Source organism: Oncorhynchus kisutch, linkage group LG6, assembly GCF_002021735.2.
Source record: "Oncorhynchus kisutch isolate 150728-3 linkage group LG6, Okis_V2, whole genome shotgun sequence".
NCBI lineage: Eukaryota > Metazoa > Chordata > Actinopteri > Salmoniformes > Salmonidae > Oncorhynchus > Oncorhynchus kisutch.
In genome coordinates, this window is record NC_034179.2 from 69,247,304 (window position 1) to 69,264,288 (window position 16,985).

General features: G+C 43.8%; 1 protein-coding gene across 1 annotated transcript in view; it reads left to right on the forward strand.

The window, feature by feature from the left end:
- The window catches only part of LOC109891909 (rho-related GTP-binding protein RhoN-like), a 40,878-nt gene extending 29,310 nt beyond the window's left edge, over window positions 1-11,568 (forward strand). Inside the window, exon 5 of the mRNA XM_031827285.1 lies at window positions 7,495-11,568. Within this exon, the coding sequence (XP_031683145.1) occupies window positions 7,495-7,764 (270 nt within the window). The 3' untranslated portion in view covers window positions 7,765-11,568. The remainder of the gene's footprint in view (window positions 1-7,494) is intronic.
- The last annotated feature ends 5,417 nt before the right edge of the window (window positions 11,569-16,985 follow it).

The following is a 16,985-nucleotide window of genomic DNA, read 5'->3' on the forward strand; positions in this document are numbered from 1 at the left end:
GAACACTACCACATCCTCTAATCCAGGGACATGGTAATGATTGAGGGAACACTACCATATCCTCTAATCCAGGGACATGGTAATGATGGAGGGAACACTCCCACATCCTCTATCCAGGGACATGGTAATGATGGAGGGAACACTACCACATCCTCTAATCCAGGGACATGGTAATGATGGAGGGAACACTACCACATCCTCTAATCCAGGGACATGGTAATGATGGAAGGAACACTACCACATCCTCTAATCCAGGGACATGGTAATGATGGAGGGAACGCTACCACATCCTCTAATCCAGGGACATGGTAATGATGGAGGGAACTCTACCACATCCTCTAATCCAGGGACATGGTAATGATGGAGGGACCGCTACCACATCCTCTAATCCAGGGACATGGTAATGATGGAGGGAACTCTACCACATCCTCTAATCCAGGAACATGGTAATGATGGAGGGAACTCTACCACATCCTCTAATCCAGGGACATGGTAATGATGGAGGGAACTCTACCATATCCTCTAATCCAGGGACATGGTAATGATGGAGGGAACGCTACCACATCCTCTAATCCAGGGACATGGTAATGATGGAGGGAACGCTACCACATCCTCTAATCCAGGGACATGGTAATGATGGTGGGAACACTACCATATCCTCTAATCCAGGGACATGGTAATGATGGAGGGAACACTCCCACATCCTCTAATCCAGGGACATGGTAATGATGGAGGGAACACTACCACATCCTCTAATCCAGGGACATGGTAATGATGGAGGGAACTCTACCACATCCTCTTAGCCAGGGACATGGTAATGATGGAGGGAACACTACCACATCCTCTAATCCAGGGACATGGTAATGATGGAGGGAACACTACCACATCCTCTAATCCAGGGACATGGTAATGATGGAGGGAACACTACCACATCCTCTTAGCCAGGGGCATGGTAATGATGGAGGGGACACTACCACATCCTCTAATCCAGGGACATGGTAATGATGGATGGAACACTACCACATCCTCTAATCCAGGGACATGGTAATGATGGAGGGAACGCTACCACATCCTCTAATCCAGGGACATGGTAATGATGGAGGGAACGCCACCACATCCTCTAATCCAGGGACATGGTAATGATGGAGGGAACGCTACCACATCCTCTAATCCAGGGACATGGTAATGATGGAGGGAACGCTACCACATCCTCTAATCCAGGGACATGGTAATGATGGAGGGAACTCTACCACATCCTCTAATCCAGGGACATGGTAATGATGGAGGGAACGCTACCACATCCTCTAATCCAGGGACATGGTAATGATAGAGGGAACTCTACCACATCCTCTAATCCAGGGACATGGTAATGATGGAGGGAACTCTACCACATCCTCTAATCCAGGGACATGGTAATGATGGAGGGAACGCTACCACATCCTCTAATCCAGGGACATGGTAATGATGGAGGGAACACTACCACATCCTCTAATCCAGGGACATGGTAATGATGGAGGGAACGCTACCACATCCTCTAATCCAGGGACATGGTAATGATGGAGGGAACACTACCACATTCTCTAATCCAGGGACATGGTAATGATGGAGGGAACACTACCACATCCTCTAATCCAGGGACATGGTAATGATGGAGGGAACGCTACCACATCCTCTAATCCAGGGACATGGTAATGATGGAGGGAACTCTACCACATCCTCTAATCCAGGGACATGGTAATGATGGAGGGAACACTACCACATCCTCTAATCCAGGGACATGGTAATGATGGAGGGAACTCTACCACATCCTCTAATCCAGGGACATGGTAATGATGGAGGGAACACTACCACATCCTCTAATCCAGGGACATGGTAATGATGGAGGGAACACTACCACATCCTCTCAGCCAGGGACATGGTAATGATGGAGGGAACACTACCACATCCTCTAATCCAGGGGCATGGTAATGATGGAGGGAACACTACCACATCCTCTAATCCAGGGTCATGGTAATGATGGAGGGAACACTACCACATCCTCTCAGCCAGGGACATGCTAATGATGGAGGGAACACTACCATATCCTCTAATCCAGGGACATGGTAATGATGGAGGGAACACTACCACATCCTCTTAGCCAGGGACATGGTAATGATGGAGGGAACACTACCACATCCTCTTAGCCAGGGACATGGTAATGATGGAGGGAACACTGATGGTGGTAGGGAAAAAGGGAGGAGGTGATAATCTGGTCAGCAAATCTGCGAAATAGTCAGCATTTTACGTGTTTCTTTTTTAATGCTCCCTGACATACACAGAGTGGAGGGGCTGTGGGGTTGTTTCACCCCCCCCCCCATACACACAGGGAACCGACATCCTTTTCCATGATTGGCTGTGGACTGGCTCTGAACTAGCTGTGAGCTGGCTGTGGCTGACTGCGAACTGGCTGCGGCTGGCATTGGCTGGCTGTGGGCTGGCTGTGATCTGGCTGTGGGCTGGGTGTGGGCTGGCTGTGGGCTGGCTGTGGCTGGCTGTGATCTGGCTGAGGGCTGGCTGTGGGCTGGCTGTGATCTGGCTGTGGGCTGGGTGTGGGCTGGCTGTGGGCTGGCTGTGGGCTGGCTGTGGCTGGCTGTGGCTGGCTGTGGGCTGGCTGTGATCTGGCTGTGGGCTGGCTGTGGGCTGGCTGTGGCTGGCTGTGATCTGGCTGTGGCTGGCTGTGATCTGGCTGTGGGCTGGCTGTGATCTGGCTGTGGGCTGGCTGTGGGCTGGCTGTGGGCTGGCTGTGATCTGGCTGTGGGCTGGCTGTGGGCTGGCTGTGGGCTGGGTGTGGCTGGCTGTGGTTGGACACGGGGGCAAAAACCAGATCCATGTCCCCCAAAAAAGCAACAGGAAAGAAACAAGACATGTAAATAAAATAGACAAACAAAATATAGAGTGGGACACCATTAAGCTCATGGACAATGTTTCAGAGGCTCATGTTAGGGCTATTGTGTTTTTGTTCTACGTCATACTCTATTTCTGTCTGAGGCAGCTACTGTACTGTACTGTTCTGACCTGTCTATAATTGCCAGGGAATCTGTCACATACAGTACAAGCGCCAGGCAGGCTCCTAACAACCAACTTTTGCTGATCTAATCCAATATCCCCCAGCTTGTTATCCTGTTGTTGATCTCAAATTGAATTCCGGTAGCAGAGTTGAGGAGTCACAGGTGAGGTGACCAGAGGGTGAACTCTACACATTACACACTAATCTGGCCACGATCTGATAAAGCTTTGCTGCTTGTCAGGCCCATCTCCCCCTCTCTCTTTCGCTCTCTCTCTCCCTTCCTTAATCTCTCTCACTCCCTTAATCTCTCGCCTATCGCTCTATCTCCCTCCCTCTCAATCTCTCTCTTTCTCGCTCTCTTCCTTCCTTAATCTCTCTCTCTCCCTTAATCTCTCGCCTATCGCTCTGTCTCCCCTCCCTCTCAATCTTTCTCTTTCTCGCTCTCTCCCTTCCTTAATCTCTCTCACTCCCTTAATCTCTCGCCTATCGCTGTCTCCACTTCCTCTCAATCTCACTCTTTCTCGCTCTCTCTCTCCCTTCCTTAATCTCTCTCCCTCCCTCTCAATCTCTCTCTCTTCTCCCTCGCTACCTCCCTCCCTCCCTCCCTTCTCTAAATCGTTGATTCCACCTAATAGAGACTTTTCCTGTGACTGTGTAAGGAAGGAGTCTTGATAAGATCACACCAGGCCTGTGGTTCTGAAAGGCCCCATCTGTGTGTGAGTGAGTGTAATTCCCAGAGAGGGCCATTGGAGGTGTATTGTACTGCCTTCTCATCTGGTACTGCATTAGTGCCGGGCTGTCCCCGTACAACTCTGGGTGTGAAGACAAACCAAAGTAAAACAGGGAAACAGACTTCATCCGGTCCAGGCATAATCCAATGCAGAATAAGGAGAGATAGCCAGAAAGGAGAGGGCAAATACAGTACCATAGAATTATAAACTGAAACTTCATCCATTCAATGTATCCTTTCAGTCAGTGAGCTTTGCTAACACTGGACCTGGGGGGAAGCAGGCAGTACACAGTGCCAGGCAGGCTTTGGACAGACAGTTAGTTTCTCCTCTCTAGTCTCCAATACATATACATGTACCAGACAATGGCAGGACAACTCTGGCCCAATGAGCTCTCTGTGGTGGGCTTTCTGCTCAGTTTAAACAGCAACACCAGAACTTGGCAGGAGAAAGAGGAGAGAGACAGAGTGAGAGACAGAGAGAGAGAGAGAGAGAGAGAGCTAGAGTGACAGAGAGATTGAGAGAGAGTCGAGAGAGAGTCGAGAGAGAGAAATAGCGAAACAGAGAGCGAGAGAGAGACAGAGAGAGACAGAGTGAGAGCCATAGAGAGACCAAGAGAGAGACAGTGAGAGCGAGAGAGAGAGACACCGCACGAGAGCCATAGAGAGAGAGCGAGAGAGACCGAGCGAGAACCATAGAGAGAGCGCGAGAGAGAGACAGAGCGATAGAGAGAGAGAGAGAGAGAGCGAAAGAGAGAGGGAGAGACCGAGAGACAGAGAAAGTGAGTCATGGATTATTCATTAGATGTAGGGCAGATTCAACTGTCTGCACTGTAGCCATTATGTTTAGACCAGCAGCATCTCTGTATTTTGTATTTTCTTTGTATTTATTATGGATCCCCATTAGCTGCTGCCAAGGCTACTCTTCCTGGGGTCCAGCAAAATGAAGGCAGTTTACACAATTTTAAAAACATTACAAATCATTCACATATTTCACAACACACTGTGTGCCCTCAGGCCCCTACTCCACCACTACCACATATCTACAACACACTGTGTGCCCTCAGGCCCCTACTCCACCACTACCACATATCTACAGTACCAAATCCATCTGTGGCTCCTGCTTGTATCTCACTACAGTAATGTGAGATCATTGGTGCTCAGTTATGGCACATTAACTGTCATTGTACCTCAAGAATAACAGTAGATACATGTACACTACTGTTCAAAAGTTTGGGGTCACTTAGAAATGTCCTTGTTTTTTAAAGAAAAGCACATTTTTTTTGTCCATCAAAATAACATCAAATTGATCAGAAATAGTGTAGACATTGTTAATGTTGTAAATGACTATTGTCGCTGGAAACGGCTGATTTGTTATTGAATATCTACATAGGCTTACATAGGCCCATTATCAGCAACCATCACTCAGCAACCAATGACACGTTGTGTTAGCTAATCAAAGTTTATCATTTTAAAAGGCTAATTGATCATTAGAAAATTGAGCAAGAGGACAAGTACATTAGAAGACCAGCATCCCAGAGTCACCTCTTCACTGTTGACGTTGAGACTGGTGTCTTGCGGGTACTATTTAATACAGCTGCCAGTTGAGGATTTGTGAGGTGGCTGTTTCTCAAACTAAACACGCTAATGTACTTGTCTTCTTGCTCAGTTGTGCACCGGGGCCTCCCACTCCTCTTTCTATTCTGGTTAGAGACAGTTTGCACTGTTCTGTGCAGGGAGTAGTACACAGCGTTGTACGAGATATTCAGTTTCTTGGCAATTTCTCGCATGGAATATCCTTCATTTCTCAGAACAAGAATAAACTGACAAGTTTCAGAAGAAAGTTCTTTGTTTCTGGCCATTTTGAGCCTGTAATCAAACCCACAAATGCTGATGTTCCAGATACTCAACTTGTCTAAAGAAGGCCAGTTTTATTGCTTCTTTAATCAGAACAGTTTTCAGCTGTGATTACATAATTGCAAAAAGGTTTTCTAATGATAAATTAGCCTTTTAAATTGATAAACTTGGATTAGCAAACACAACGTGCCATTGGAACACAGGCGTGATGGTTGCTGATAATGGGCCTCTGTACGCCTATGTAGATATTCCATAAACAATCTGCTGTTTCCAGCTACAATAGTCATTTACAACATTAACACTGTCTACACTGTATTTCTGATACATTTGATGTTATTTTAATGGACAAAAAATGTGCTTTTCTTTCAAAAACAAGGACATTTCTAAGTGATCCCAAACTTTTGAACAGTAGTGTACATGTACAAGACAATTGGAGGAAAACTCTGACCCACTGAGCTCCCTGTGGTGGGCTTTCTGCTCATTTTAAACAGCCACACCAGAACTTGGCAGAAGAGACAGAGAGAGAGAGATAGAGAGACCGAGAGAGAAACAGAGAGAGAGCGAGAGAGAGAGAGAGAGAGATACAGAGCGAGCGAGATACAGAGCGACAGAGACCGAGCGGGAGACCGAGAGAGAGACCGAGAGAGAGAGACAGTGAGAGACAGAGAGAGAGAGACACAGAGAGCAAGAGAGGGAGACCGAGAGAGGGACAGAGAGAGAGACAGAGAGAGAGAGAGTCATGGATTATTCATTAGATGTAGGGCAGGTTCAACTGCAGCTGCATCTGCACTGTAGACATGATGTTTAGACCAGCAGCATCTCTGTGTTCTTGATGTTGTTGATGAGGATGTTCTTGATGTTGTTGATGATGATGATGTTGTTGTTGATGATGTTTTGATGATGATGTTCTTGCTGTTGTTGTTGATGATGTTCTTGATGATGATGTTCTTGATGTTGTTGATGATGATGTTGTTGTTGTTGATGATGTTTTTGATGATGATGTTCTTGATGTTGTTGTTGATGATGATGTTCTTGATGTTGATGATGTTCTTGATGTTCTTGATGATGATGTTCTTGATGTTGTTGTTGTTGATGTTGTTGATGATGTTCTTGATGATGATGTTCTTAATGACGATGTTCTTGATGTTGATGTTGATGTTGTTGATGATGTTCTTGATGCTGTTGTTGATGATGGTGTTCTTGAAGTTGTTGATGATGATGTTCTTGATGTTGTTGATGATGATGTTCTTGATGTTGTTGATGATGTTGTTGTTGATGTTTTTGATGATGATGTTCTTGATGTTGTTGTTGATGATGATGATGTTCTTGATGTTGATGATGATGATGTTCTTGATGTTCTTGATGATGATGTTCTGGATGTTCTTGATGTTGTTGATGATGTTGTTGATGTTGTTGTTGATGATGATGTTCTTGATGTTGTTGTTGATGATGTTCTTGATGTTGTTGTTGATGATGATGTTCTTGATGTTGTTGTTGATGATGATGTTCTTAATGTTGTTGTGGATGATGATGTCTTGACATTGTTGATGATGATGTTCTTGATGTTGTTGTTGTTGATGATGTTTTTGATGATGATGTTCTTGATGTTGTTGATGATGATGATGTTCTTGATTTTGTTGTTGTTGATGATGATGTTCTTGATGCTGTTGTTGACGGTGATGTTATTGATGATGATGTTCTTGATGTTGTTGTTGTTGATGATGATGTTCTTGATGTTGTTGTTGATGATGATGTTCTTGATGTTGTTGTTGATGTTCTTGATGTTGTTGATGATGATGTTCTTGATGTTGTTGATGATGATGATGGTCTCTAAACCCCTCCCTCCTCTCCTACCTCCCCTCAGGGTAGTGGGTTGGCCCGTCAGATAGGTGCGGTAGCCTATGTGGAGTGCACCTCCAAGGTGTCGGAGAACAGTGTACGGGACGTGTTCCACATCACCACGCTGGCGTCTGTGCGGCGGCCACAGAAGCCTCAGCTGAAACGCAGCAGCTCCCGCCGGGGCCTCAAACGGGTGTCCCAGCTGCCCCTGCCCCCCCTGCCCGGTCGGACTGATACCCTGGATCCTGCCCCTGTCATACAGAAGGACCGGGCCAAGAGCTGTGTGCTCATGTAGAGACCCACCAAGACAAATATATATATATATATATATATATATATATATATATATATATATATATATGTACATACATACAGTACAGTATGATACACAGAAATATATGACAGAAAGAGGAACTCTATTTATTGGTTTTGTTCTGTTAAATTTTATTTTATTTTTTAAAGAAATCCTCTATTATTCTCGTTTTGCACTGCTGAGGAACAAGGACAAAAAAAGCTGTTTACATTTTATTTTTTTTGACTGATGGACGGTGAAGTGGACTGGTTCTCTTGAGATGAAGTCTCAGGGTGGAGAGAGGAGAGGAGGGAAATAGGAAGTGCTGCATGGTCCTGGGGTAGGGTTTGTGGAGTGCACTGACTGGGGGGGATCAATCCTTCACACAAGGACGGCACAACAGCCATCTTTACTGGACGGCTGGAGGCGAAGACTTTCATTCTGTGGAGAAGGTAGTGGAGGCGTTGAATCAGGAAGATGGAACAAGAAACCTCTCAGTGGACAATGGACATGGTTGCTGTTGCTATGCTATATTGTGTTGATACTAGAGGTCGACGATTATGATTTTTCAACGCCGATACTGATGCCGATTATTGGAGGACCAAAAAAAGCCGATACCGGTTAATCGGCCGATTTAAAAAAATATTTGTAATAATGACAATTTCAACAATCTTGAATGAACACTTATTTTAACTTAATATAATACATCAATAAAATGTATTTACCCTCAAGTAAATAATGAAACATGTTCAATTTGGTTAAAATAATGCAAAAACAAAGTGTTGGAGAAGAAAGTAAAAGTGCAATATGTGCTATGTAAGAAAGCTAACGTTTCAGTTCCTTGCTCAGAACATGAGAACATATGAAAGCTGGTGGTTCATTTCAACATGAGTCTTCAATATTCCCAGGTAAGAAGTTTTAGGTTGTAGTTATCATAGGAATTATAGGACTATTTCCCTCGATACCATTTGTATTTCATTAACCTTTGACTATTGGATGTTCTTATAGGCACTTTAGTATTGCCAGTGTAACAGTATAGCTTCCGTCCCTCTAGTTAGCGCGCGCTAACTAGCTAGCCATTTCACTTCGGTTACACCAGCCTCATCTCGGGAGTTGATAGGCTTGAAGTCATAAACAGCGCAATGCTTGACGCACAACGCACAAAAGTGCTGTTTGCAAAACAGTGCTGTTTGCTGGCAAAACGCACGAAAGTGCTGTTTGAAAGAATGTTTACACGCCTGCTTCTGCCTACCACCACTCAGTCAGATACTTGTATGCTTGTATGCTCAGTCAGATTATATGCAACGCAGGGCACGCTAGATAATATCTAGTAATATCATCAACCATGTGTAGTTAACTAGTGATTATGATTGATTATTTTTTATAAGATAAGTTTAATGCTAGCTAGCAACTTACCTTGGCTTACTGCATTCGCGTAACAGGCAGTCTCCTTGTGGAGTGCAACGAGAGAGAGGCAGGTCGTTATTGCGTTGGACTAGTTAACTGTAAGGTTGCAAGATTGGATCCCCCGAGCTGACAAGGTGAAAATCTGTCGTTCTGCCCCTGAACAAGGAAGTTAACCCACCGTTCCTAGGCCGTCATTGAAAATAAGAATGTGTTCTTAACTGACTTGCCTAGTTAAATAAAGGTATAACATTTTAAAATGTAAATATCGGCGCCCAAAATACAGATTTCTGATTGTTATGAAAACTTGAAATCGGCCCTAATTAATCGGCCATTCCGATTAATCGGTCGACCTCTAGTTGATACTTCCTGTTGCCATATATGAGAATAGAAACGTGTAAAAAAAAAAATGCTGAAAAGGGACTCTTATTGAGTGGGTAAATGATGGGAGTAGGTCAGACAGACAGAAATACAGTAGTCAGTTTGACATTGCTTTTGTAACCAGACAGAGTTAACAACATGAAGAATGTGTGGAGTTTTCCTCAGATCATTCGAACCACAAGTGCTTTCTAGAAAAAAAGTCACTTTACATATCTGTTTTCGTAATAATTTAACACTATTCAATGCGTCAACTCAGATCATGTCAACTTGATTCACTGAAGCTATTGCTGTTGTCGTTATGTTAAGATGTTACTTTGTGGGAAATTTAGCGGTAAAATGTTAGGGCTATTTTACTGTATTTTCACATACTCTAAAAGTCTCAAATAAAGCAACAGCTTGACTGTAGGGAGAAGAGACTTCCTCTCTGACCCATGTCTCTTCATTGTGTTTGAGAAGACATCAGTGCTGTCAGTCACTAACATTACATACAGTGCTGCTTAAAAGTATGTCAACCCCTTGTGCAAATACAGATTTTTAAATACATGTTTTTGCCATGAAATCTTCATTTAATCAGAACTAGTATTTTTGATCTGACATATGTTGGTGTAGAGAAAAGCATGCATGCAGTGGAAGAACAAAATGAAAAAAGAATTACTGCAGGTGCAAAAATAAGTGAACCCCAGGTTGCATTGGTTAAATCAAGCAGGTAGGTAGAATCTGGTGGGTAAACAATTGGGTACCACATGAACCAATCAAAAGGAGAGATCGTTAGGAAAGAGTTAGGGCGGGATTCTGGTCAGTTTGGTGTTACCCATCCCGGTGAATGCAAAGCACACCATGCGGAGAGGAAAGGAGATCTCAGAGGACATCAGGACGAGGGTAGTGAGAGCACATCAGTCTGGGGTTATAAAATCCTCTCAAAAGGTTTTGAGCTCCATCAGTCCACTGTTCTGCAAATTTACAAATGGAGAGCATTTAACATGACAGCAACTCGGCCTAGAAGTGGACGCCCTTCCAAAATATCCCCAAGAGCCACCAGAACAACAAAAAAATTATGTGAAAGCCAACCCAAACATAACTTCTAGAGATTTGCAGACCTCCCTTGTTGCATCTCAGGTAACATGCTTCAACAATAAGAACACTGAATCAAAATGCTATTGATGGGTGGGTTGCTCGGAAGAAGCCTCTGCTGCTAAAAAAGAACCAAATTGCCTGTCTTAACTATGCCAGAGACCACCTGGACAAACATGAAGGTTTCTGGAAGTCCATTCTCTGGACCCATGAGTCCAAAATTGACCTTTTTGGTCACAATCGACACCGCTAGGTTTGGCGAAAACCCAACACTGCCTACCACCAAAAGAACCTTATCCCAACAGTCAAGCATGGTGGTGGGAATGTTAAGATCTGGGGCTGCTTTTCCTCCACTGGACCTGGACGACTCCACATAATTAAGGGAACCATGAATTCTGAGGTATACCAGGAGATTCTTGAACAGAACGTCAGGCCGTCAGTCAAGGAGCTAAAGCTGGGTCGAAAATGGGTCTTCCAACGAGACAACGACCCAAAGCATTCAAGCAAATCTTCCAAAGAATGGCTCAGCAGAAAGAAGATTTGTGTTTTGGATTGGCCAAGTCAAAGTCCTGACCTAAGTCCAATTGAGATGCTGTGGCAATACCTGAAGTGGGCATGCCAGACACCCCTCAAACCAAACTTGGCTGAGTTCTGTAAGGAGGAGTGGGCAAAAATCCCTAAAAACAGATGTCAGAGACTGACTGACTGGCTATAGGTGATGTTTACTCCAAGTTATCGCTGCTAGTGGAGGTGCCACAAGCTATTGACTGAAGGGGTTCACATATTTTTGGACACATCAAATCTGAGTTTCTGTTAAATAAACCACTTTTGTTAAATAAACAATGAAAATATTTTTGTTTGTTTGTTTCTGTCATTTACTTGGAATGTCTTTATTACGAATTGGGATTTAGATAAGGATTTGATGTATGTTTTATACCAAAATAATGACCGGCACTGTAGGGTTCACATACTTTCAAGCAGCACTGTAACTAGTCTGTCCCACTGGGCACAGATGTCAATTCAACATCTATTCCACATTGGTTCAATGTAATTTTGTTGAAATGTTGTGGAAACCAGGTTGATTCAACCAGTGTGTGCCCAGTGGGGTGTGATCATCTTCTTGTTATTACTCAGCCCAAACAGATGAATGTTAGATCTAACTCCCCAATACAGCTCCATTAATTATTCACGCTGTTAAAATCAAGTGCTTTGTAACATCAACTAGTAGCAACTGAGCTGCCACCAACGAGAAGGAGACGAAACCTTAACTTTGCTGGAGTTTTGAAACACATCATCCTGAGATGTTTTGAAACATTACATGGTATGTTGTATCACCCCCTTTTTTGTATTTTACCCCCTTTTTCGTGATATCCAATTACGATCTTGTCTCATCGTTGCAACTCCCCAACAGGCTGAGGAGAGGCGAAGGTCGAGTCATGCCTCCGAAACACTCGGGAGGCCCCGTTGTAACACCTTTTAATCCATTTGTTGTGGAACACTTTGCTAGGGACTGAGAGCCTACCGGAAAAGGTTGAAAACACAATTTTTGTGTTTCGAGTACGTTTAGTGCAATTAGATATCTTCTCTTTTGGTTTAATTTCCTCACTTTTTATTGTTGTACTTTTTACCTCTTTTTTCTGTCCAATTGTTAGTTAGTCTCTGCAACTCGCCTACAGACTCAGGGGAGGCGAAGGTTGAGAGCCATGCGTCCTCCCGAAACACGACCCTGCCAAGCCACACTGCTTACTTAACTTAGAAGCCAGTCGCACCAAATTGTCGGAGGAAACACCATACAGCTGGCAACTGAAGTCAGCTTGCAGGCGCCTGGCCCGCCACAAGGAGTCACTAAAGTGCGATGGGACAAGGAAATCCCAGCCGGCCAACCCCTCACCTAACCCGGACAACACTGGGCCAATTGTGTGCCGCCTCATGGGTCTCCCGGTTGTGGCCGGCTGTGATGCAGCCTCTGATCGAACCCGGGTCTGTAGTGACACCTTAAGCACTGTGATGCAGTGCCTTAGACCGCTGCGCCACTCGGGAGGCCCCGTTTCCTCTCTTTAAAGCTTCTTAACACTATTATCGTGTTTCAAATCCTGTCTAGTGCAGAATTAGATCACTTTTTCGGAGGTATTTTAAAACATTGATTTATGTATCTGATCATTTGCAAGTTTAACCCATTTTGGCAGGCATTGTTGAGCAGTGCTCAATCCACTAGCAGTAACTAGAGGTTTTACAACAAGCATCCTCTAAAAACAGAACCACGTGGCAAGATAGGAAGGAGATAAAAAAATACTTACATTTTCAGCAACATATTAAGTTGGTTTTATTCATTATATTTATTTAGGCTATAACGCTTTCTGTGTATCAGAACACTTACATTGGGTTTACATTCAAACACCCTCCAAACACCTGTTCTAAGCTCAGGTGTACTACTTTTCGTGGTTTCATTACGCGATCATGGTGTTTTGAGTCTTTCTATTTTTACAGTGAACAATAAGCCATGTATCAAACCTCACCAGGTGTTCATCATAAGAGATTCCAGGCAGATCCCTCTGGTTACTTGTTAGCGCTATGCCTATAAGCATCTATTAGACGTCGTCAAGGTTACCACCACCATCATTGCACTATTTCCTCATCAAAAAGTCATGCAAAACAGTCATGCTGCCTTCGAGGTGAGTCAGGCTGACAAGGAAACACACAGCTCACTGAATTAACTAAAGCAAAACGAGTGCATCATCAACACAAAAAAGAAGACAACACAATGTTTTGTTCATATTTAAATGAGTCACCACATGCTGCTTCTTAACCCGGGGTGAGAGGAGCTTCGACTGTACTCAAAGTGACAGCTGACATCACGTGCATGTTGTACTCGTCTCTGAGGAAAACATTTTGTCATCAGTTTGACCCTTCATGTCTGTGGTTGGCTGAGTTATTTTTCCCTGCATGCACCTGTAAACCAAGCTGTAGGCCAGGGCAGCCATGGCCTCCCTGTCTGCCTGCTGGTCTGTGTGACATTCCAAACATGACAGGGTGTTGGGGAGCAGGCAGACTGTTGACCAGACAGTGTGTGGCTGGAGGTCGGAGTGGACACTCAGTCTCTGTCACCACATTATGGCCCTGTCCTGGCCTGACTTAATACATTTCCTCTATGTGTGTCTTTCACTGCTGCTGTCACACACTGTAAAAAAAATGTGTAACTTACAATTGTAATGCGTCCAGCTGCAAGAGGACTGTGAGTTTGCTCCTCTCACCCCGGGTCTTCCTAAAGAATCGTGTTGAGCAAACTCACATCAAAAATGTTGAGTGGGAATTTTTATTGAGCAAATTCACAATCCGATTGCAGCTGGTTGCGTTACAATTGTACATTTAATCAACATATTTTGTTATTATTTACAAGCCCCAGGCTACCAGGCAACCTCCAAAGCTCCCAATTACACTCAGAGGGCAAAGAGTCGCAAAAGAGCAAATTAGGTGGAGTGTATTTATGGAGGACAAAAAAGGTTAGGTTAGACCAGGCATGGGCAATTATTTTCCATGGAGGGCCACATAAGAATATATTTTTGCCATCGCGGGCCAGAACCATATTACAGGATTATACATAATGTGTATGACTGTGTTGACAGATATATCTACTGTAAATCACGTCCAGATATGCTACTTATTTTACTTTTTTAACATGCACAGAAATAAACCACATCCATATTCTCCCTTTGGCAGGTATTTTCATTATTTAACAGGCAATGAACTACACGAAGGGAAAAGTACACTGTGCATTCAGCACCACGGACAGAATGTGTATGCACAAAAACACAAGAAAGAGAGCTCAACATTACATTTAAACTACTCAATCAGTGTGAGGAGTGAAGTCTCTGATGGGCATTGACTAGAGCAGTGAAGTCAGGTATAGTTTCTGTCGCTATGCACAGGATTGCTGAGAGGTGAGTCAGTAAGAGATGATCTGTGCCTTGACTTGCTATAATTCATCACTGAAAATGTCTGTTCACATACATAGGTTGACCCAAACACTACAAACGTCTTCTGAGCATGACTCCTAATCTTTGGAAAGTTTTGTTCATCAAGACATGCATAGAACCTCGTCAGTGACATTGTTTTGAGTAGTTCTCCAATCACTGCATCAGACTGAAGATCGATAAGCTCAAGTTGCAGGTCAGTGGGAGCGTTATCCACATTAAAGGTGAAGAAAACTCCCCGTTCAAAGCACGCAGCAGCGATGTATACTTCTCCCGCTGGTCATCTGATAACAGACTAGTAGTGTGGGAAGGTGGGTGAGATTGTTGGCTTCTACTTGAGTCATTTTACCATGAAGGCTGTGACAAGGCTGTACATCTGATATGCAAAAAGGGCCAAAAAAACATCCTACATTCATTGTCTACTTTCCTTTCCTTTGAAATCTTTGAAAAACGAATCTTTGAAAAACTTTTTTTTTAAACTTTTTTGTGCAATTTCTAGCTAGCTACTATTTGTAACTGTGACATGTGTCAGCCTGTCAGTCACTGTCTGTCCTCGTGCAGTTGTTACTTGTACGTGCCTTCAAAATAAATGTCCCACAAGCGGATTCGACCATATTAATGACCTAAGGCTCGTATTTCTGTGTTATTATGTTATAATTAAGTCTATGATTTGATAGAGCAGTCTGACTGAGCGGTGGTAGGCACCAGCAGGCTCGTAAGCATTCATTCAAACAGCACTTTTGTGCGTTTTGCCAGCAGCTCTTTTCTGTGCTTCAACCATTGCGCTGTTTATGACTTCAATCCCATCAACTCCCGAGATGAGGCTGGTGTGAAATGGCTAGCTAGTTAGCGCTAATAGCGTTTTAAACGTCAATCGCTCTGAGACTTGGAGTAGGTATTCCCCTTGCTCTTCATGGGTAACGCTGCTTCGAGGGTGGCTGTTGTCGATGTGTTCCTGGTTCGAGCCCAGGTAGGGGCGAGGAGAGGGACGGAAGCTATACTGTTACACTGGCAATACTAAAGTGCCTATAAGAACATCCAGTAGTCAAAGGTATATGAAATACAAATGGTATAGAGAGAAATAGTCCTATAATTCCTATAATAACTAAAACCTAAAAAGTCTTACCTGGGAATATTGAAGACCCATGTTAAAGGAACCACCAGCTTTCATATGTTCTCCTGTTCTGAGCAAGGAACTTAAACGTTAGATTTCTTACATGGCACATATTGCACTTTTACTTTCTTCTCGAACACTTTGTTTTTGCATTATTTAAACCAAATTGAACATGTTTCATTATTTATTTGAGGCTACATTTATTTTATTGATGTATTATATTAAGTTAAAATAAGTGTTCATTCAGTATTGTTGTAATTGTCATTATTACAAATACATTTTTAAATTTGGCCGATTGATCGGCATTGGCTTTTTTTGGTCCTCCAATAATCGGTATCGATATCGCCATTGAAAAATCATAATCGGTCGACCTCTAATTTAAACAAAAACTTTGCTCTGGGTTCCTCTGTATCTCCATACACTCACAGGCATTTCCCAGGCTTGTGATGTGAAGGAGAGTTTTTTTTTTACAGCCGAATGTCTGGCATCTATTTCAGAAATCTGATCAGTCAGTTGGCCTTTACTGAGGAGAAGCCAGGGGGATTAGAAGTACCTTTGTTAGTTCTCCCTCTCCACTCTGCCTCTGCATACTTCACTTACTCCCCTCTCATGCTGTTAATAACAACCACTGTGAGACATACATGGTGTGTTATCTGAATTGCCATCTGACATTTTTCATACAGACAACTCACTGTCTGGTGATCTGGATTGTATACATTCATGCCCAATTACTATCGGATGGTGTCCATACAGGAGGTCTAGTCACGCACTGCAGGGCCAAAAGTATGTGGACACCTGCTCATCGAACATCTCATTGCAAAATCATGGGAATTAATGTGGGGTTGGTCCCCCTTTGCTGCTGTAACAGCATCCACTCTTCTAGATGTTGGATCATTCAGCCACGAGAGCATTAGTGAGGTTGGGCACTGATGTTGGACGATAAGGCCTGGCTCGCAATCCGCGTTCCTATTCATCCCAAAGGTGTCCGATGGGGCCAAAGTCAGGGCTCTGTACAGGCCAGTCAAGTTCTTCCACACCGATCTCGACAAACCGTTTCTGTATGGACCTCGCTTTGTGCATGGGGGAATCGTCATGCTGAAACAGGAAAGGGACTTCCCCAAACAGTTGCCTCAAAATTGGAAGCACAGTATCATCTAGAATGTCATTGTTTGATATAGCGTCACGATTCCCCTTCACTGGAAGTAAGGGGCCTAGCCCGAACCATGTAAAACAGGCCCAGACCATTATTCCTCCTCTACCAATCTTTATAGTTGGCACTATGC